Consider the following 23,142-nt stretch of genomic DNA (forward strand, 5'->3'; position numbering starts at 1 on the left):
AACTCTTTTTGCCTTTGGCTTTTATTGTTTATAGGCATAGATGTTTTGCCTGTGTATATGCCTGCACCATGAGCATGTGCTCCCTGGGACTCCAGTTACAAATGGTTGTGAGCTGCCACGTGGATGCTGGGAATCAAACAAAGGTCCTCTGGAAGAGCCACCAGTGCTTCTGTGTCTGTTTTCCATAGGGTTTCTCTGTGTAGTCCTAGCTGTCTTGGAACTTGCACTGTAGACCAGGCTGGCTTTGACTCAAGAAATCCTCCTGCCTCTGCCTCCTGAGTGCTGGGACTAAAGGCATGCCTCACTTCTGCCCAGCTCAACCAGTGCTTCTTAACCACCAATCCACTGTTCCAGTTCCAAATTTGGTAACTTTTAAGCTGGGATTTTATTAGAGTTTAGCCCAGGAGCAGTTTGTTGCAGAACTATGGAGTTTATTAGCTTTCAGTTTCTCACCAGTTTGTCGACTGTCATCTTTATAACTTACAGAAACAAGAGTAGAAACACAAGAAAACAAGACAAACGTGGTTCACTCTTCTGTTTTTCTTTTATTGTTTGGCATGTCCAGAATAAATGTCAAAACATTTTTATAATTGGGAAAGACTGGTCTGGTTACGTAGCACTACAGAAGCTTTTAAAAATTCTATTGTGAATTTCAATTTACTTTAAAACGGAAAGGAATTGATGGTAATAATTTTCAAAATGAGCTTTTATGTGTTTGCCCTCTTTAGTTTTCTCTGTAAATCTAGAAAAGAATGAATCTTTAAAGTCTAGTTTAAGGACTGACCAGATGAATTAATGTTTGGTTTCATGGAGAATCACTCAGGTTTCCTATAGAGGAGATGGCAATACATTAAATGATATTGATGCAGGTGAAAATATTAGGCACTTTGAGAGCATGGGTACACTGATGTCTCCTGAAATGTTGCCTGCAGAGGACAGATTCAGACACTGCAAACTGATGGAGATCTTGAGGTGCTTAGATAGCTTCCACGTAGTTGGCTGGGAGCATGCCGGTCCTGCCGGTCCTCTGCACAGTGCCATACATCCAGCCTTCATCAATCGCTTGAGCATTCACTATAGCATCTCCATCTCTGAAGGACACTTCATCTGCATCGGCAGCCATATAGTCATACATGGCACGGAAGATTTTCTGTTCATGGGAATGAAAACAAGGAAAATATAATAAGATATAACCTTTTTGATAAATTTAGGTGTGCGGCTACCACAAATACAAAACAAAAACCAGTAACAAAACAAAAATCTCATAAAATATTTGTAGATCATATGTTGATTTATGAAGGCCTCCAACTCAACACCAGAAGTATTATTTAAGATGCTAAAGTTATGAATAAACACGTCTCCAAAGCAAATAACATGAGTGAACCGTTAGGGGGAACAGAAAAAGATGTTTCACTTATTTCTTTTGGTTTTTGAGACAGGGTTTCTCTGTGTAACAGTCCTAGCTGACCTGGAACTCACTTTGTAGACCAGGCTGGCCTCGAACTCACAGATCTGCCTGTCTCTGCCTCCTGAGTATTGGGGCTAAATGCATGCGCCACCACACCCAGGCAAGATGTTTCACTCTTATTCCCACTCTCAAGCTACCTACTGTTTTTTCTTGCTGGAGAGGGCAAAGTCATTAAGAGCACGTCCTACTCTTTTGGAGGATCTGCTTCCTAGAACCTAAGCAGTGGCTCACACTGTAACTCCAGTCCCAAGGGATCCAGTGGTCTTTTTTTGACCTCTGCACTCACGTGGGGCACATAAATAAGTACAGGGAAAACACTCATAAAAATCTTTTAAAAGTGTAATAAAGAAAAGAGACTCTGGAGGGAGCAGAGGACCTCTTCCTAGAGGAAGTCCTGAGTGCATGTGTACTGTTGACATGGCGTGGTCATACCGAAACAAAGGCCATTCGCCATATGGGCTAGGCGGAAACTGAGGGCAAAGCTTCCCTCAGGTGTCCTACTGATGTTTGTGGACAACTGGTCACCTTGTACAAGACAAAAATCTCCTTCTGGATTTTTTTTTTACAGCCTGAGACTGCGCAGTGACCTCCTGACCTAGCAAAGCAGCCTTGCAGAGAACATTGGAAGCAATATTTTGGGTGGAAGAATATGTTACAGATGAAGCTTTAATTACTGAAGTGCAAAATAGGACTAAGACAACAGACAGCAAGCAACTCCACTCCCGAAAGTTGGTATTTATTGCTTCGATTCTCTGATCGAGAGAAATGGTTAAGCTGAAAGGATTAAGAGATAAAATACGTATTTCTGCTGTCTACAAGAAACTCAACTTTAAAAACATAGGTACCACCTGAGAGTGAAATGATGGAAAAGAGTGTTTCAGGTAAATGAGGCTAGGAAGCAAGCAGGTGTAACAATCCTACCTGACAAGTCTATTTCTTTCAGGAAGTGATGTCAGTGGAGCGGTAATGCTACCCCTACGAGCCATAGACTGATACAAACTCTAGTACCAGGCATGGAAACTTCCTTTAGAGTTGATGGCAGAGTAGCCCAAAAGATCCCCAAAACCTATGCTGACTGCCTTTGATTGATCCTCATAATTTGAAAGTAAGTGCCTGTTGCTGAAGACACCATCCACTTCAGACACAGGGCGTGTGGAAATCCAGCTGGATCTGACCTCAAGGTCTCCTCCCTGAGGACTAACTCTCATAACGTCTGAAGGTGCCATGCAAGCTGCCGGAGGAGAAAGATCAACAGGCCCACCCAGCAAGAATGCTTAAGGGCTACAAAAATGACCAGCACAGTAAGACATTCCTAAAAGGTAATAATGGCACTTACATCTTGGTCATAACCAACAGCGGTCTAACTAGACCTAAGGCCTACTCAGTGGAGAGTTAACATGCATGGAACTATATATACCTAGTCAATGACCCAATGGAGCCTAGAGGAGAATCTATTATTGTCTCTTTCCTAAACCAGTATAATCTCTTAACTGCATTCTAAATACTTACAAATCCATATACCTTCAGTTGGTCTTATCCCTTATCCCCCCAAAACAAGCCAGAGGACTAGGATACCTGCTTCAGGATTGTGCCTAACTTGGAGGAGAGGGATGTTGCAGCCATGAAACCTCAACAATAAGGCTGCTGAAGTAAGGCTTCGGCAATTGGGAGAGATCTTACAAGGCCAGCCCCCAGAGTAACAGGCAATTAACGAGCGAGGAGAATCCGTCTGGAATAAGCCCGTAATTGGTTATCTAATACTAAGTGGTCAGCCCTAAATGTATATACATATGAGCAACTCTTTATGGACCTAGCAGGACGAGTTTGCATATTTATATGTGTTTGTATATTTCACAGTCAGAATTGAGGAAAAAGAAAACAAAAACAATACACAAGTCTAGCAATTTTGTGTCCATTACTCCTTACTTACTCCAGCAGTAGATGGGTGGGAAGGGATAGAAGACAGCGTGGTCTGCTGGGTGGCCGCGGAAGATGACCGCTGCTGCGGGAGCTCGGTGGTTTTCACGTGTTTGTAAGCTGCGAAGATGAAAGAAACAGTTGGTGAAGGCGTGTGGCAGACGGCTCATCGGTGGTTACAAACCAAGCAGGGTTGTCCTTTAAATGAATGACTCCTGCGAAGAGAAGAGCTAGGAAAGTTATGAAAATTAACCACGTAGCTTCGTGTAACTCCACAAAGACTTCTAGTCTTTGCCCAGAAAAATAATTAACTTTTAAATTTAAAACAGTGCTTAGTAACCATCCGTGAGCTGACCTCATGATAGCCCATACCATCCGCTTCACTGTTTTGGTTGGTGTCATGTTTGTTGGACTGGACAAATTCTCTGCGTGGCACGGTTGGCCTCAGGTGTGCAGGACCATGCCCATCTGGGAAAGTCTACTTGTACCTGATGAGGTGGCCGAGAAGAAGGCAGCTCCATCGCTGTAGGTGGAAAGGCGCTGGTCCGCGGAGTGCTCAGACTTCTCCTCGCCCCCACTGATGCTCATTGCGCTGGCGGATCGCGACTGCTCCCGGCTCCGGCGAGCTTGGGCTGGGAAACAGGAAAGAGACAGGTTTCTTTCTACAGCAGTGACGCCTCTGTCATCTCGTTTGTTTTTGTGGAATGTAGCTCTGAGTGGTTTCCTATGATTTACATGCAATTCTGCTAGTGTAGTTGTTCTCCCTTTCAGATGGGAGATTAAATGGTCAAAGCCGGCGTAGGTGGCAGAAGGAGGTTTCCGACCAGTGTCTGCCTTTAACACAGGGCCTTCCCACCACCGCATTCCTTTTCCTGGTTCACTTCAACGCATAGAGGGCAAACACATTCAGTTTGGTTTCTCCAGAAAGGCCTCCCTCACTTCCAGATAGATGGAAGTGTCTGTCCTGTGTCCCATGGTATTACGAGCACAGCCTTAAAACTGTGTATGTCAGGGTAGTACCAGGAGTCCCTACTGGTCTCTCTTTATCCATAGCATAAACCCTTAACGAACAGTATAGCATACATAAAAAGAAAAACCCAAACAAAAAGTAGCGTGTCTCACCATGGAGCCCTGGTTGGTCTGGAACTCAATGTGCAGAACAAACGAGGTTTGAACTCAGATCTGCTGGCCTCTACCCCCATTACCGGGACTAAACGGACACACAATCTCTGGCCCAGTGGTTTATTTTCTATATAAGCAGACAGTGTGAATATGTGCCAGGACTCTTGCAAAGATTCCTGATGAACATTTGTGTTCTCTTCCCTTTGTCTATGTATTTTACTGTCATCTTTATTAATTTTTCTCTTTAGGAAAATACAGACATGATAATAATGGGATCTGAAGGAGACACGAAATCCAACAGTTTGTCAAGATTTTTTCCTAAACTGAACATGCTGAGTTTGGCCCACCAGTCAATGAGCAAGCTCAGAAGATGGGAAACCCTGGCGGGAGGAAACGCTCATTGGGTGTACTCCGCTAGATGGTGATGTTTCTGTCCCGCATCTCTGGGAGTCTGCGTACCGTTGATCATGTGTAAACTCCGGGATTGGATGTTGTCTTCTGCTGGATCATAGTCAAAGACTGAACCAGGGTTAGTACGCCAGACACGCAGACCTGAAAGAAAGCCAGCAGTCAGGAAAAAAATATGTTCTCACATTTGTCTGTAACTTGAGAACTAAGAAGGAGTGTGGGCAATCACAGGAGGGCTGGGCTGTCCTGCTTAGCTTATCTGGTCTCAGAACAAAACTGGCAGAAGATGCCTGAGAGACCTCAGCTTTGCGAACCGGCTAATGGGGCTTTCTTTCGCAGATCTGTGTCCTCCTTCCATTTGGTGTAACTGTCCCTTTGTTGTCAATTACCTGTGACAGTATCTTGATCCTGGTCATTCCGTTTCTGTTCCATCTCTACCACTTTTCTTTGAATACCTCGGTAGTTAATGTCACTGAAGTCCTGTGTGTTTTTCTTCACTCGTTCAGTGATGGGATCTGTCACCACTGGCGTGAAACAGCCTTTGTGTTTCTCAAAGTCTTCATGATATTTTACCTGAAATATATATTTACTTCATGAAAATATGATAGTGTAACCAATCTCCGGACATGTTCCAGCAGGCTGGCCCACCAGTCGGAAGGAGTTCTTGCGGCTGGAGAGATGGCACAGCAGGCAAGAGTGTGTGTTGTTTTCATGGGGGACCTGGGCTCAGTTCCCAGCACAAGGCACTTCAAACATATGTAACTCCAGTTCCAAAGCTCGGATATTCTCCTGGCTTCTGCAGGCATTGCACACACATAGGAAACATACCGACAGGCAGGCACATACATACAAAAATATATTTAACAACTAATTCCCGACTTACTGTTGAGATGTGCCGTTGGGTTTCCCTCACTCGTCTCATCTCTGGTGTGTCTAGCACGTAGGCAGCTTTGCCTTGTATTTGTTTCCGGAAGCTATCAGAATAAAGGACCTATGGAGGAGAGACCATGCGTGAGCACACGGCATGGCATCGTTCTAATTCTTAAGCTCAACAACTTCAACAGCTTCATTTAAATGGAAGAAATTGGTGAGGGAAGTTGGAGTCATCAGAAGGTGGCCAGATACTGGATTAGCAATTTACCAGATTGGAGCAAGGACAGGCAAGGCTTGCATCAGTAGACACAAAACTTGTTTTGACTTTGAAAATGAGAGGTTTCATTTTCAAAGGAAAAGGGGCACAGTACAAGTCTGAAAGAGAGGAAGAAAACGGCCTCTCGAATTTTCTAGGCATTGCAAAACCACTGCCGGAATATTTGGTGGTATTTACATTAAATCTGATACCAAAAGGAGTTTGAAAGACCTGGCCTTTGAAGTAGGTAACCATTAGATGATTTCCAGATTACACAAACCAATATGCCCAAACCAAAATCAGAGTCTTCCAGACACTAAATGCAAGAATATCAAAGTGAAAATAGTCATTTTCTGGGCCTGTTACCCATTTAATAAAGTACCTTAGCAATAACAGCAGAAGGTAGAAGATGTTAGGAGTCAATTTGTTATGGCTGGTTATGAAAAACTACCTGAGTCTAGTGTCACAGGAAAAAAACCATAGGCAATTATCGTATGCTTAGTATGATCATTTGGGGTGGAAAAGCATGGCTGTGTTAATTTTAGTGTAAATTTTCAGGGAACGAAGTGCACATTTTTATGAGGTTAAAACATTTCCCAAGATGTTGCATTATCTGTCGTTTTAAGTTTTAGTGTCGTTTTCAGGTGAACAACAAAGGCGTGTTTCCATCATGTTAAAATGTTAATTCCAAGTTGTTCCACTGCTCATTCTAGTCGGGAAATACCGAGCTAATGTTCTCTTGGTTGCGCTTAGCTCTCTCCATCTCTGGAGTGACAGGTGTCGGAGTTGCTTTTCTCATATTCTCTTTGTACAATACCTAGAGGAGCCAAGAGAGTATCCCGCCATCAGAAAGCAAAAGAAAACACAGGCGTGAAAAGTCGTCATTTAGCTGTGGTTACGGCTCATTTATGTCACGCAGTATGAGAAACACCTCAGGAGGAGAAAGCCATTAAAATGTTACAGTGGAAAGCAAGAGGCTCAAAGGCCCGAACTCAGTGACAACTAGCAAGGTTGAATTCTTGTTTTTAAGTGGCCAAGGAAGGATTTTAAGAAGTATCAAGTCTTGGAAACAATGTGAGAAAAATTAGTGGTATTGCCATGATGGTCAGGCTTGTTAGGATTTTAATGTTTTTTCTTTTTCCTTTCAAATACCGAGCTAAAGTTTTCTTGATTGCGTTTGACTCTCTCCATCTCGGGGGTAAAGGGTGTGGGGGTTGCTTTCCCCATGTTCTCTTTGTATAGCACCTGTGAGAAACAAGGCGGTACCTAAGAGTCACTCACTAGGAGGCAATAATCAATTCAATATACAGTTGGGGGTGGAGGGACACATTAGGTGTAACCTGTTGCTATGAGTGAGAATAGCTCTCAGGAACAAAGCAAAGGTGGTTAATGGCAGTGATAAATGTGTGTGGTATTTAGAGGAGAGTAACCAAACTGCGATTCAATTTGGTTTTTAATTTTGGATGGGATTAAGAGCAGGCCAAACTGCCAAGAGTTACTTAGTAAAATTAGAAGCACTTTCATTTCTCAAGACAATACCGAGCTAATGTTTTCTTGATTGCGTTTGACTCTCTGCATCTCTGGAGTGACAGGGGTTGGGGTGGCTTTCCCCACATTTTCTTTGTACAAAACCTAAAGGAGTCCAGCAGATCCAAAAAAATCCAAAAGGAGACACAACAACAAAAAAGAGTTACAATTACCAAAAGGAGAAATGGAAAAATACATTAACTTTCGATAAGGCCCTGGGCACCAAATCAGTTAGGCACTGAGGTTAGACAGCAGTCCATGTTTTCACGGGAGAAGCTGATTACAGTTAGAGCAAAACACACGTTTCTGTGGTACAACCTTGCCCTAAAGCTTGCAGATTCCAAGTGAGGACTGTGATGTCCCAGAAAAGACGCAGTCCTGCCATCATTTCACCACGGGTGCACGACTGTCAGACCCCTGGTACATCATCTAGTCAGGAGTTACCATGAGGGCTTGTACCACAGAGGTTGAAGTTTCCCCAAAACAACAGTTGTTTAATGGGTATTTTTGCAGCACAGGCTCTCATACAGAGTAAAATTGTGGATCCCGGGCAAGTGTTTCTCTTACTCTTATTCTATTTACTAAAGAGTCCGCATGTATCAGCCATGAAATGTTTTCAACAATTACACGACCAGCGTGGAATAGCAATAGACACATGTCCTGACAAATAAATCCTCAACCTCTGTGTCTTCCCTGGTGTCTCTTTAGGTGACCTGGGAGATTTGGGACATGGCACTCTGGAGGGAGTCTCTTCCTGCAGTTCTCCAAGTCCTCGAATAGTGGGCCAGTGTCAGGGGAGAACTTACTAGAAATGCCTTTCACAGCTCCATACTGACAAAATGAAAGGAGCCCGGGCCAGACCCAGAAACCTGGTTACATCAGCTTCCAGGTGATTTTGATGGCGAAGCCTTCAGGTGGTAACAACTGCTGAGTAATAACTTCTCTACTGAAAGCTAATGTCCCCACAGACCTTATCCCCCAGCCACTGACAGGTTACTAGCAGAGAGCACAGGCTTGAAGGAAATAGATCGTTATAGTTATCGCTAAAGATCAGAATGAAGAGAACAAAATCAAAATGAAAATCATTGAAGACAAAAAGCCTTTTTGGTGACACCTTCTTAAGCAACTTATTCAAATATGAGAAACACCACTGGATTGAGTTTACATCACTGTCTGTGGAAGAAAATCAGGAGTTACTTTCCCAAGCTTTCTTTGCCTACATCTGTGATAGTAGGGTTTGGAACATAACTCAGTGTAAGAGCCCATATTAGCCTGTGTAAGGCCCTGCGGACTGATTCAAATCTGGTGGGGTGAACCCCAAGCCATCAAATATGTCAATATTCAACAAAGTCCCATTATACCTCCTATTGCACCCATCAAGGTCCCCCCAAGTTTTTCAAGCACATAAGGAGTCCGTGGGTATATCAGAGAGTAAGTCTGGGAGAGATGAGCAGAAGGATATTTTGTAGGAAAATTTGTTACCTCGATATTAGAATTTTAAATGGAATAAAGCAATTTTGTTATTAAGTTAGGGCTAGGAACGAAGGATAAACGTAGTCAAGAAATGGACAACACTTAAGGTGCCTTTTAAAAGTAGGATTAATAGGAATTATTTTAAATCACTGAAGTTGTTCCAAAATCATTAAAGAAGTATTTTTTTTTTTTTTGATCAGAGTACCGAGCTAATATTTTCTTGATTCTGTTTGACTCTCTCCATCTCTGGAGTGATGGGTAAAGAGGTTCCCTTGCCCAGGTTTTCTTTGTATAGCACCTGTATGATGAGAAAGTATCAGAGAAAGCAGTGGTAAGTGGCATTTCATTGAAAGGTAAGGTCAAATTCTTTGGTCTAAAATAACACAGGAGCCAGGAGTTATATGCTGGCAAGCTGCTGTGTGCTATTTAAGGAAGCTGTTACCGGGCTAGGAAGCTGTGTGCTGCAGAAGCAAGACCCTAAACTGCTAGCTAGCGAAGGCTAGTAGAGTCATCCCCACTGTTTTTTTCCCTTCATTTTTGCGAGCGCCGCACTTCCTAAGCAACTGCGGGGATTGGAGATGGTTAGAACTCGGTTTTGTTATCCACCAAACTAAAATATATTAACGTCTTTAAAAGCATCAGGTGAAGTAACAGAGGTCCAAACATAAAACTGAGAAAGAAAATCAGATCCATTAGAAGCAAAGGAGGGAGGAGGGCTTAATGGTGAGTTCGGATCTGGAGTTAAATGGCATCTCCCCCCCCCCCTCCCCCACTTCTTTCCAATACCGAGCTAAGGTTTTCTTGATTGTGTTTGACTCTCTCCATCTCGGGAGTGATGGGTATTGGAGTTCCTGTCCCCAGGTTTTCTTTGTATAGCACCTAGGTGATGAGAAAGCATGCAGAACAGAAAGAGCTGTCAATCACTGTCCCTCCTCTCCTGTTGAGCAGCTGGCTGTGGGAGGGCGGGGAGGAAGAGGAGTTAGGGATGGGGAAGTACCAAAGCTGCAACCTGGAAGGGAACGGATTGCAGGAAGGAGCCGCAGAGATGAAGACATTAAAGAGGTTCTGTTACATTTGCTGTTTGAATTTGTGCAGCATAGGCAATAAAGGTCACTCTGAAGGGAGAAATTAGTTGTTAACACTATGAGGGAAAATGGGGGTGGGGGGAGTAGCAACCAAACCAAGAAAAGTTATTGTCATAAATCATGTGAAAGATGTTTGAGTTTTATAAGTCTCATCTATGGGAAGATTGATACATACTTTCATTGACTTTCCAATGAAGTCAAAGTATTTAATTTTTAGTCCGGGTGAACATATTCAGAACAATTGTGTTAAGATGCTAGAGAAATGTCAAAGGACTATACAGGTGCCAGGAGAGTGGGAGGTTAGGATAGGAAAGGAGTCGGAGACCGGATCTGCACAGAATGGAACTTTTGAAACTGTGTTCACATTACATTGCCAAAGCAAGGTAAACACAGATGCTGAGACACCGAGGCTGTTACGTTTTTTTAAGCTGGGATACTTTTAATGATCAGGTTAATGTTTAACCGAGGTATGGAAACCAATTCATAGGAAACAGCAGCATTAAGTTGGATACCAAACAGGTCATATTTTAAAAACTGGGATAAGTTAATTAGATTTTAAAGTTCCAGTCATTAATCTTTTTAAAAGCATTTTAAAAACAGTTAAAGGGTTTTTTTTTTTAATTTGTAAATACCGAACTAAAGTTTTCTTGATTGTGTTTGACTCGCTCCATCTCTGGAGTGATGGGGATCGGGATACCTTTCCCAAGGTTCTCTTTGTACAACACCTGTATAGCAGGAGAGAGCACGGGGTGGGGAGGGACACGAACAGTCAGACTGAGACACGCATCCTTCAGGAAAGACCACGCCCACCGTCCTGGGTGCTGGTGATGGGTACAGCTCTTTGGTTCACCTTTCTCCTCTAACCCACAGAGGTAGGGGAGAACTACAGCATCATGAGAGCACAGAAATGTCCACTATGCAAAGAGACAGTCTTTGTCGAGTCAGCACATGGTCCCTTTTTCTACAGAAGACATGTCTCAGTGCATAATAGGCATTTACAACTACAGACAGAATCTGGGCTCTCTCGGACTAAATCGGTCTTGGCTAAGGTTACAGAAATAATAAAATCCAAAAGTCCATGTTTAACATACAGTCTTTCCCGTAGTATCTAAAAGGCCTGGGTACTCCTGGACAATAAATAACTGGTGTAAAATCGACACGAATCATACTTGAACAGAGAAAAACTTGTCCAGGGCCATTAGAATGATTAGTTTCAAATACATAATAATACACTGTAATATAGAAATAGTTAAAAATATCATTTTGAAAGGTGATACATTTCCACAAAAAGGAAAACAGTAAATTAAGTACCCCCAAAGACAAAACCGCATACAGTGAAAACGCATTGAAATTGGGAAGATGTTAGTGAGCAGCAATTAGGGACAGAACAAAAGGAGGAGTCACAGGAAGACACTCCTCACTGTGCGAAAGAGGGATGGCTCCACGGAAAACCAAACTGGCAGCAAGTACTTTAACTCAGGTGGGCCTCCTCCCCCAAAGCGGATCCAGTTAACTTATCAGAGGATACGTGAATCTTCGTTTCAGGCCCAGAAGCTCCTTATACGGAAGAATCACGGGTTATTGATGACTGTTGTGTTTCAGAAACATCAGTTAAAAAAGGGAAGACAATAATGCAAATGCATGCTCTCTGATTTAATTGGCATGTTTAAAAAGAAAAACACGCCTATGCTTTTCTTAGCACTAGGGAAGCTGAGGCAGGAGGATGGCACATTTAAAGCCACCCTGGACTATCTAGAAAGATCCTGTCTTAAAAAAAAAAATAATATAGAACTTGTAAATTTCTAGTCATAAATCAGAACTATCAAACTGAGGCTTTTGGTGCCAGTGCTGAGTGTTTTTCTTTGCTGTTCACCCAGGTGGGACCTGTGGTAAGGACACCACTTTCCCACGCAAAGGCGCTGGTCCTGCACACGGCCTTGGGTCAGTGTCTTTCTTGTTGCACTAACCCGGAAACATCCGACTGAAAGATTTCCATGTAAATACAAGCTACCAGGTTTGGGTTGTCGGGAAACCAGTTTCAAAAGTACCAGTACTAACCACATTGCAAAGGAAAACAATTTCAAGTGTTAAGTGGGGAGCCCACGCGGTGGAGCACTTGCCTAGCCCGGGCAAGGCCACAAGTCCAATTCCCACCACCACCACGTACAGACACTTAAGTTAATACAGATATACCACCTACACATCTAACGATGTTTTATGGGGGTATTTCAGAAAGTAGAAAGAAAACAAAGATTAAATGGTAAGTACAATGTCCAGGACAGAAGGATTCAGTTGGTAAGTTTTGTTTTTTTTTTTTAAAGAATTTGTTAAATTATTATAAAGGGATAAATGGTAAGAATTGTTTTATTGGAATTATTTTTAATACGGAGTTAAAGGAACTTTCTCGCAAATACCGAGCTAAAGTTTTCTTGATTGCGCTTGACTCTCTCCATCTCAGGAGTGACAGGCAGGGGAGTCCCCTTGCTCAGGTTCTCTTTGTACAATATCTGCGTGCACAGAACCGACAATCACATCAGCCTGGATCCATCTTTGAGGTAAATCTGACCTTAAAACAAATCTCCAAGAGTACTTGTTCTTAAGAAGCAAAGCGAAACTGAGAAACAGAGCAACCGTGGACCGCTTTGTGCATGTAGGTGCACACCATATAATGGCTGGTCTCTCTGACATCAGGGCACACACAGGGCCCTTTTGCTTACGCACATTCTCAAATGTACTGGATTAGGCTTTACCAAACACTACTTATCTTGTTGAAGTTATATCTATGAGTTACAGACAGCACTGAATCAGAAAAACTGAGGGCTTGAGGAGATTAATAAATATTCATAAACATTATCAACTTAGCAGTGGTCCTGAATACATTCCTCATAGGAAAGCTCACCTGCATCTTGTATGGCATACAAACAAAACTCGCTGACATAAATGAGTTACTGTTATTTTTGAAGGAAGATGTTTAAGAATCACAACCATTTAGAAAAAGCTATGTATACCAAAAAAAAAAAAAAGCCACAATAATCACAATTCTGATTAGTGCTGTCCTTTGGGGAAGGATGTTAGATTTTATTTTTGACCTGTACCACACTAGTTAGAACTGGAGGAAGAAAACTGAGAATTATAGATTTTTAAGGAAAGTAATATATAGTTGAGTTTAAACATTAAAAAAACAGTTAAAATTTCACATTAGTATTAAAAATCACATTAGATTTGGGTTGAAATCTTAACTAATATTGGCATCATTCTTTCATTATATGAATTTAGTCATTTTACATTTGTATGTTAAAGACATTAAGGTGCCTTTTTTTAAAAAAAAAATAAGAATTAGGGTTGGGATTTTTGCCCCTGAGAAATACCGAGCTAAAGTTCTCTTGATTGCGTTTGACTCTCTCCATCTCAGGAGTGATAGCTGTAGGGGTTCCTTTCCCCAAGCTTTCTTTGTACAAAACCTGCGAGATACAAGAAAGTGCCCAGAAGACGTTCAAAACAAGCCAGAGACAGAGGAAGGAGGGACTGGGATGGGGAGGGAGATTTTTAGATAGCAGCATTTAGTCAGGACAATGCTTTTGCGTGTTGCAAAAGTAAAGATGAACTCTACACCGCTACATCTTAGAAGAGAAAGGTACAGGAGGAAGGAGGACTGGGTTCTAGGGTGTGAGTACCCCAAGGAAGCTTGTTAATTCTGCTGACAGTATTCCAGACCTAGTTCACACCAGTCAGTTGCAAGAATGTTAAAGAGCATTGAGAAGAGTGGGCATTCCGGATGGGGCCGGGGGCTTTCATCAGAGGGCGGTACACAAACACACAGAGCCGTTAAGATGTTACTGTGGAAAGGAGGCCGGTAGGTTATTCTGGTAGTTTTTTTTTTTTTTAAAGGGAAAGAATTTCTTAGTTCATATATCCATAAATACCGAGCTAAAGTTCTCTTGATTGCGCTTGACTCTCTCAATCTCTGGGGTGATAGTGGTTGGAATGCCTGTTCCCAAGTTTTCTTTGTACATAACCTGCAGAATAATTAGAATACCCAGAAAGCAAAGTGACCACAAATGCTTTAGGTTACAGCTCCTTGAGGGTGTTTGGGTGAGTGTTCATAAAAACGAGCTACCTTTGTAATACGAACTTGGGGACCAAAGGAAAACAAAGTTCATAAGTATTTGTAGAAATTTTGCCATCTTGAAAACTGGATCCTAAGTTTTTCATTTCCCATAGTCAATTCTTAGTGCATTCTTGAAATGCATTAAGTTCATTCTTGAAATGCATTAAGTTATGACAGCAAATTTAATTAACCATGAGAAACATTTTTGACTAGCATGTGCAAAGCCTTGGATTCAGTTGTCAGTAACCACCCCCCTCAAAAAACAAAAACAACAAAAAACCAGCCCCAAACTAACCATTTCAATGTATCCAGTCTCAATGTCTTGTGCATACTAGGTCTACATATCTATACTCAAAGCACATATTGTCTGTTTTATAATTTTCTAACCATATGATGTTCTAATACTTTCTCTTTCAGAGTCATTGAGAATTTTATGTATTTCCTACCATTTTACCATGTATACATGTTTTACCACAAATATATTTTTACCACAAATGTTTGACACACACACACATGCATATATATATTTTGAAGGCTCTTTTGCTACTCGGCCCTGACTCATGTTACACTCCCAATATTCTCCCTGCTTAGGCTTCCTGAGTGCTAGGATTTCAGGCACACATATATTCCAGCTTTTTTGGAACCTTAGGTGGTCCCTAGTTGGACATGTGATATGAGCAGGTCTAATTTGTATTTCAGGAAGAGCATCTTTCTCTGAGAGTTGTAGTCACGATGAGATCAAGTAAGCTAATACTTGTTGGTTGGTCTTTTTTTTTCCCCACTGTGTTTATTTTTCTGTTTTATTTGTAGTGTTGGCATTGAACTCAGGGCCTCATTCATGATAGGCAATTGCTCCATCGCTGAGCTACGTCCTCAGGCCCCGCACTGAATCTATGCTTTTTTTTTTTTTTTTTTTTTTTTTTTTACAGGGACTATCAAAGGACTGCAAATTTTAACAAAAAGAGTAAAGGATCTCCACTTTCTAAACCTCTTATCTCCTTTCCTCTTAGTGAGTTGCAGCCTAGGCTCAGCATGGTGGTGTGTGCCCTGAATCCCATCACATGGAGGCAGAGGCAGGGTGGACCAGCAGAAGAGAACTACAGAAAGACAAGGAGTTAGAAGCCAAAGCAACCCAGAAACCCTGGGCTGGTTTTCTTTTCAGGTTAGGGGACAGAAAATTCAAAATGACGTTTACAGCCCAGAGACGCTATAAGGGGTCATAGAGGGTGAACTACAACCATGACTGAGGTCTCTTGGCTACTTCTGCCATCTGAGGGGAACTGTGGGGGAGTCACAGCATCCCTCAGCATGGGAGGCCATCAGCAGAAGGAAGGGATGGATGGCACTGGGGGTACCAATGAGAGGTGGCCCGTCACACAAATAGGCAAGCCGAGTAAGAGTCTGTACCGAGCTAATGTGCTTCTGTGTCTCCTTGACACGTTTCACTTCGGGCAGGTCAGGGATCGGAGTTCCTTGTCCAATTGCTTCTTTATACTTGACCTATGGGGAAATGGGGACATGAAGGCATATTTGCATGCTGAGATCTTCCCACCTCCTCTGTCTGGTTGATTAGTAGTCCTGTATTTTTCAGGGGAGATTGGAAATGGTGTATGTACACTTTCTGCTCCCCAGCTCTCCTTTAGTTTTAGCTGTATTGTCCTGACGCAAGACCTCACCATGTCACCAGGCTGACCGCAGACCCAGAGATCCACCTCCTTCTGCCTGCTGAGTGGTTTAAAGGTGCACGCCATCACACTCAGATCGCCTTTTTCTTAACTAAGTGCTTGCCATGCACTGTGGCTTTCTCTTTTGCAGTTCTAAGGCATGAGAGCGAACAAACATGGCTTCTTTCCCTCTTTCCCAAGTTCACGGACATAAAATTCATTCTACTGTATCCTCTTAGCAACCTTAGCAGATGGCATCTTATTACGTTGATCACTTTGATTTGTTTTGTTTTGTTTTGCGAGACAGCGAGACAGGGTTTCTCTTTAGTTTTAGAGTCTGTCCTGGAACTAGCTCTTGTAGACTAGGCTGGCCTTGAACTCACAGAGATCCACCTGCCTCTGCTTCCCGAGTGCTGGCATTAAAGGAGTGTGCCACCATTGCCCGGCCACTTTGACTTTTTTTTTTTTTTTTAACAGAGGAAGCACATTGGTTTATTTATAAGCTTTGGTTTTTCTGCATGGCCAGCATCGCTCCTCCTGCTCTTTGGGGCCATCACTAATAAAATAAGGGCTACCTGAAGACAAACATTGCCGTACTAAAATCTGGCAATGCAGACAGCTAGAGAGGGCAGGCAGCATGCACTTCGGAATGTACCGGCGAAGGGATGATTCATGCCCCAGGTGGGATGAGATGGGAAGTCATGGCATTCATTATATGAGAAAGAATAATTATTCTGGGCTCTTCCATTTCACACTTTTGGACCAAGACTGCTTGAGAGGCAGCGGAGGTCAGAGAATACAAAAGTAAGAAGAGGCTGCCTGGCCTCCAGCATCTTCCTACCCGAGAATCCATTTGATTAGTACCATATGTAGCTAGCCACACATGTGCCTCCAAAAAGGTTCACTCCTTGGTGCCAATAGGTCCTATTTTCCTATAAGCCTCTGCTTTCCATCTTCATGAGAACCCCCACCGGCACGTAGCCTGTGATGTCGGCAGTGCCCAGACATCTGTTTTGAGGTTGGAATGCTGTTTCTGGTGGCATGTTTAGATTACGACTTAGAAGCCACAGATTTATCAAAGTCAGGTCGAGAACAGCACACGTGACTCTGACGTGTCCTTACCGAGCTAATGTGGTCCTGCGTGTGCTTCACTCTCAGCATCTCAGGGGTCTTTCCGATGGCTGTTCCCGGGGAGACACCCTCTTTATAGAGAACCTGGCATTCGGAATCGGGAGACTGTTACACAGAAGAAGGAAACCTGGGCAGTGCCTGGAGAAAGTCTAGCCCGCATGGCTTCCGTGAAAACAAAGGCACTACCCAGCATTTCCAGGCAAGGGATGAAGTTTTGCTTCTGAATTCCTCCTGTCAGAATCAATACTCAGAACCATAGAGGCCAGCTGCTTGGCAGCTCTTGAGAATTCTCTTCAGAATGCCACACCATGTTAATACAGGATGAGGAAAAAAAATCCAGAAAATGTTGATTAAAAACCACAGAACTCATTAAAGAAATGCAAAGTCAGTCGGTCAGTTATTTTGTAGAGGGCTAATAAAAGAAAATCACACCACAGAGAAATCCACCACCTCGGAACAAGACAACACGGGTTACTGTCTGAGTTACTATTTGAGATCAAAAAATATAAAGAGGCATTATTTTGTTAGCTTTAAGTTATTTCAAATGTTCTCAGGAGTGATGATCTGGGAACAAAGTTTGGGGCATTTTACCAAGGACCCGCTAGCATTAACTGGGCAAGTTAGAGGTTAATTGCCTGTGTGAGCACGGGGCCCATGTATCTTCTTAAAGAGAACGACATTGTTAGGTTAGCATTAGATGGAGAGTAAATCGTAAATGTACCGAGCTGAAATTCTTTTGGTTTTCTTTGACACGCAGTATTTCTGGCGTGTCTTGAACAACTGTAACTTTCCCTTTACTGTTTTTAAGGTCACATTGGTATTGGAGCTATGAAGAAAGAGTAAATATCCTGTTAAGATCTCCACATTGCCTGACATACTTTATAACTGTTCTATACTGTGCATGAGAAGCTAGAATTTTACTTTAATGAAAGCCCATGCCACAATAATCACAATGCGATAGCCCCAAATCAGTTCTTTATCAAGAATTTTGGAGAGAAACTAATTTTAGTGATGGGGTGTTGCTAGAGACTTGCTGGGGACTGAAACCCGGAGTCTCACACAAAGCACCCGTTCTAACACCAAGCTACGTGTGCTCCCAGAAACAGAACTAATTTTTAAAGACGTAAAATATATACAAAATTCAAAGTATTTCTTGCTTAAGTTTAGTTGGAAAAGTAAAGACAGCAATAGTTTGCATTCAGTGATAAGAAGTCACCTGTTGAGCAGCTGAGACTCGGATGCTCATTTGGGATTAAAACACAAAGTGAGCACAGAGAAGATTCGCATACTCCTCTGCCCTCAGGGGATGCCAAGTGTGTATCCTCAAAGCCACCCCCTTAGCCTGCTGTCCCCCCACCAGTGGGCTGGGCCTCAGCGGAAGAGAAACTCACAAGGCTGAAGTTCTTCTGGTTCTCACGGACTCTTTGCATTTCGGGAGTGTCCAGGACAGTCTCGTAATACGACATGGACTTCTCTGCATCCTCCTTGTACTTTTTCTGGGAAAAGGCAGGGAGCACCAAAATAGCATGAGCCCCTTTGTTCTATAGGCCGGTAACCTAGAAGAGCATGAGCCCCTTTGTTCTATAGGCCAGTAACCTAGAAGAGCATGAGCCCCTTTGTTCTATAGGCCGGTAACCTAGAAGAGCATGAGCCCCTTTGTTCTATAGGCCGGTAACCTAGAAGAGCATGAGCCCCTTTGTTCTATAGGCCGGTAACCTAGAAGAGCATGAGCCCCTCTGTTCTATAGGCCAGTAACCTAAAAGAGCATGAGCCCCTTTGTTCTATAGGCCGGTAACCTATAAGAGCCCTTCCACCTGGGCGGGGAAGGTTCTTTGCACCCCGCCCTTGCAGGCACATCCTGGTCGTCACTGAAGAGTACTAATATAGGAAGGAATCCTGTTGATGTTTTATTTTGTTTTCATAATTTTTTAATTTTGTTTCAGAGACAGGATCTTTCTATACAGCCTGTGCCAGCCTCCCGCCTTGTCTCCCCCACCTGCTGGGATTAAGTAATTTCCATACCACCAACTTTTGGTCACAGGAATTTTAGGAATTGGGAAGGTAGCCCACCTGGGGTGCCCCAGAGGTTGGTGGTTCAAGTTGATGGCTCAGTCTTAGGCACGAGTGGGTGGCCTACTTTGTGTCTTCCACACGGCACCCACACTCCTTAAATCCCCATTCTAACAGATGCTCAAATATTCACTAGTTGTGAGTTGTACTGCGGAAGCCGCGGAAGTGATCCAGGTTTTGGAACTTCACTCATGATGGCTTGAGTTTTTTCTTCCAATGTTTGGGCTAAAACCCAGGGTGTCACACTTTACTACTGAGGTGCCTGCACCCAAACCCTTCTATCTTTAAATCTCATTCAGAAAGTTTAATCCTGACTCAAATCTGCACTGTAAACAAAGGCCTCCTGTTCTGGTGGGGGGTGGGGAGGTGGGGGGACAGTGTTATGAGAAACTGTTGAGAATTACCAGGAAAACCTTTGCCCTAAGGAAACTTTACCTGGCTGGAAAGGTTCTTGACCTGCTGAGCGTGAATGATCTCTGGGGTATCAACGACAGAAGTGAAATTGGCTTTTTCCATTTCGGCTGATTGCTTGTACTTAATCTGTAAAAGGGACAACCATCAGTTCGGTGAATGTTTACGATATGCGTAGCCCTTATAGGCTTTGGTTGAAGTAAGACCTGATCATATTTCTTTCTTTCTTGTAATGATCTTTTTATGTGCATTGTTGTTTTGCCTGCATGTGTGTCTGTTTGAGGGTGTCAGATCCCCTGGAGCTAGAGTTACAGACAGTTGTGAACTGCCAGGTAGGTGCTGGGAATTGAACTTGGGTTCTCTGGAAGAGCAGCTGGTGCTCTTAGCCTCTGAACCATCTTCCCAGTCCTCTTTCTTTCTTTCTTTCTTTCTTTCTTTCTTTTTTAATATTCTGGCATTCAATAACATTTCTTCCTGTTGTGTTTATAGTTTTTAAAGGTTTAAAATTTTGTGTGTGTGTGTGTGTGTGTGTGTGTGCTTTGCTGGTACATATGTTTGATCTGGCAATGTTGGCAGCGTGCAGGGATGGAGCACTGACCTGGCTGGCGATGTCTGTAGCATTCTTGGCTCGCAGAAAATCTGGAGTCTCATTGGCCATGGCATTCAAGCCTCTTCCTTTCACTTCCTGCTCCAGGTCTCGCTTATATTCTTTCTGTAGAGGAATTGGTTTTTAAGGGAAAAAGGTCACGTGCCTTCTCTGAGTAGGTGGTGACAGTACCACATGAATACAAATCCACAGTACACGCCCTTCACGAGTCAAAGGCGGTGTCCTTGCCAGCTACTTCCCAGGACAGGGTGGCATGCGTGTTCATCCTGCTCTAGGTATGGTGACATTAGGCAAGGGAAGTCTGTTGACACGGAAAGTAAATTTTAAATCTGGCTTGGTACATTATTAGGATTAAATTTAGGAGCACACCAACCATCCCAGTGTGCTGTGCTGTTTTCATTTAAATGAGCATTGTGAATATATCAAAACTAAATCAAGCAATAGTCAATACTAATTGGTTATGACAGCTGCTATAGACACATACCCTGTTTCATATCTACTCATCAGAAATTGACATACATTTTATCTAGTAGTAAATAACTATTCTGGATATAAAGTCTGAAAGGCAAAAACTATTTTTTTTCTTTCTTGGTCTAATTTGGGTATACAGGTGCCATATGAAGGATGTGCATGCAGTAGGTGGCTAAGTCTTACCTCATTGAGGATTTGAGTGGCGTTCTTCGCTCTCAGCATGTCAGGAGTATCTTCCATTTCAGTGAGACCTTTCCCACGAATGCTTTCTTCCAGATCTTTCCTATACTCTTTCTATATCACAAAATAAAAGCAACAAAACTGACAAGAAAACCTGATTGTTCTCTTAGGTGAAGAGCCAAAAAAGCAAACCAAAATAAGGTAATGAATATAAATAAATAAAACAGTTATCCCAATTTTAATAGTTCCTGGTTGAGTAAGTAAATACGTGATTAATGCAGGATTTATGGTTCACAGTTGATGTTAATTTTATTAAATACAAGACTAGAAATTAATAGAATGCAAAGGTAGGCATGTTTGATTAGATTGTCTACAGACTACTAAGGTATGCATGTTTTATTAGATATTCCATTTTAAAAATGAGAGGAATTAAAAGGGGTCATAGATTAGACAGTAGTACCAAACATGGGAACTCCACCGGAAATCCCAAGTGGTATCCAGGCAGGAGCACAAAGGTGAGTCATTAGTGTATTATTGGGTGAAGAGGGAAGGGAAGACCAAGCGGCTACTACCTCGCTTGCTATTTTGGTTGCATGTCTGACATGTAACAAAGCTGGTGTGACCTCCAGGCCCGTCAGGTTTCTGCCTTTAATGGACTCTTCATATTCTTTCCTATATTCTTTCTAATATGAGTGAAAAGGAAAAACAAAGACCCTGTTAGAATCCATATTTCAATCCTAAGAAGAACATGTAGGTTTTCTTTCAGGGTTTGGCCTCTTAACCACAGTTCTGATAAGGCATGAGCATTTGAAAGTGTCTCGTTGTTCCAGAAGTACTTGGCTGGCAGTCAATGTCTCCAAAGAAACTGAAGGTCTTTGATGATTCCTAAAAGTCTACCTAAGATTGCGATGGAGCTGGCACCAACCACGGTGAGGGGATGGATGGACCATCAACTTAGAATCTACTCTCTTCCTGAGACTGTCCCATTTATATTATTATTATTATTTTCATCACTGTGGGTGGTGCGTGAGAGCATGGACACACACATGCCAGTTTTTATGCCATGTGCACATGTGGAGGACAGGGACAGCTGGCAGGAGTCAGTGCCCTCCTGGGGTCTTGTGGAACCTGGGTCGGCAGGCTCGTGCTCTAAGTTCTTCACACACTGAGCCATCACGCTGGTCCTGTCACACTTTAAATTTTACTTTATTCTATTTTCACGTGTATGGGAGTTTTGCCTGCTCAGGCCAGAAGGGGGGTGTTGGATTCCACAGGAACTGGAGTTATAGTTGTGAACTGCCATGTTGGTGCTGGGAATCAAACCGGGGTCCTCTGGAAAAGCAGTCAGTGCTCTTAACCACGGAGCCATCTCAACAACTCCTCTACCACAAGTTTTTTTTTTTTTCTTAAAGTGGAGATAATATTTTGTCTCAGAATTTACAAGCAGCTCCGGGGGATGGAATTAGAAAGAGGAGCTCAAGGGACCACACCAGCAATGGCACTTCGCAACATCATGACTTCGTTTTTGAGGTGTGACAGACAGGCTGGGTTTGAACTCACGATCCTCCTGTGTCAGCCTCCTGAGTGCTGAGATTACAGGTGTGCATCACCACCCCTGTCACAACCTCCTTTTCAACCTCTTCACTGAACAGGCAACACCTACCATGTGCCAGCACTTTGTTGGGTTCTAGTGTCGAAGTGACAGACACAGTCCTGTCTGCATTACAGTGTCAGGCGCAGTCCTCTTGGGCCCCAGGGAGGCAGTAAGAGGCTTGTGACCTATTATTTGAATCCCTGAATAGACCAGGTGAAAAGTGAGGCTGGCGTATAGGAGTCTGTGGTTTCATCCATGGGTGAGAGAAAGGGCTAGTCCTCCCTTTTCCTGATGTCTTGAACACATGACATCACTCTCACAGAGGACAGATCTTAGAAGCATGCTTTGCTGGCTTATCTTCACAGGGCTTTAAATCCCCAGGAAAGTTTCAAGAGTACCACAGAGCACTCGCATAGACTTAGTTCGAACTCACCGATTTCTCGAGCCTGTTTTGAACTTTCTATGACCTGCATTCCGTATACCAGGAATGCTCACAAACTACTTCTCTTTAAAAATGAAAGAAGACAGAACAGAACAAAGCATCATCTGTTGTCATCGCAGGACATAGGCCTCATGGAGAAGAGGCAAGAATGATCTTCAAAGGCCTATTTCCCTATAAAATTCATTCTGTTTATGGTTCAAACTAAAAAAAAAAACACCTCTTTTCATGATAAGGAATATGGCATTTGACTTGACGTTTTTCCTACATGTATATAATATACTTTGATCATATCTACATCCCCAGCCCATCTCTGTCTCTTATCTTTCTTTTCTCCC

General features: G+C 42.8%; 1 protein-coding gene across 1 annotated transcript in view; it reads right to left on the reverse strand.

Moving 5' to 3' along the window:
• Positions 1–533: 533 nt before the first annotated feature.
• Neb (nebulin) overlaps positions 534–23,142 on the reverse strand; it is a 182,217-nt gene continuing 159,608 nt past the window's right edge. Inside the window, exons 138-157 of the mRNA XM_041631527.1 lie at positions 21,344–21,454; positions 20,775–20,885; positions 20,112–20,225; positions 19,538–19,642; positions 18,424–18,528; positions 17,754–17,858; positions 17,024–17,116; positions 15,645–15,737; positions 14,053–14,145; positions 13,498–13,590; positions 9,831–9,923; positions 7,584–7,676; positions 7,197–7,289; positions 6,769–6,861; positions 5,799–5,906; positions 5,305–5,488; positions 4,967–5,059; positions 3,874–4,017; positions 3,399–3,505; positions 534–1,150 (exon numbers count right to left, since the gene is read on the reverse strand). Coding sequence (XP_041487461.1) covers positions 977–1,150; positions 3,399–3,505; positions 3,874–4,017; positions 4,967–5,059; positions 5,305–5,488; positions 5,799–5,906; positions 6,769–6,861; positions 7,197–7,289; positions 7,584–7,676; positions 9,831–9,923; positions 13,498–13,590; positions 14,053–14,145; positions 15,645–15,737; positions 17,024–17,116; positions 17,754–17,858; positions 18,424–18,528; positions 19,538–19,642; positions 20,112–20,225; positions 20,775–20,885; positions 21,344–21,454 — 2,205 coding nt within the window. The 3' untranslated portion in view covers positions 534–976. The remainder of the gene's footprint in view (positions 1,151–3,398; positions 3,506–3,873; positions 4,018–4,966; positions 5,060–5,304; positions 5,489–5,798; positions 5,907–6,768; positions 6,862–7,196; positions 7,290–7,583; positions 7,677–9,830; positions 9,924–13,497; positions 13,591–14,052; positions 14,146–15,644; positions 15,738–17,023; positions 17,117–17,753; positions 17,859–18,423; positions 18,529–19,537; positions 19,643–20,111; positions 20,226–20,774; positions 20,886–21,343; positions 21,455–23,142) is intronic.

This window comes from Microtus oregoni, unplaced genomic scaffold, assembly GCF_018167655.1.
Source record: "Microtus oregoni isolate MIOR12 unplaced genomic scaffold, Mior012 000037F_ref0000500, whole genome shotgun sequence".
Classification (NCBI taxonomy): domain Eukaryota; kingdom Metazoa; phylum Chordata; class Mammalia; order Rodentia; family Cricetidae; genus Microtus; species Microtus oregoni.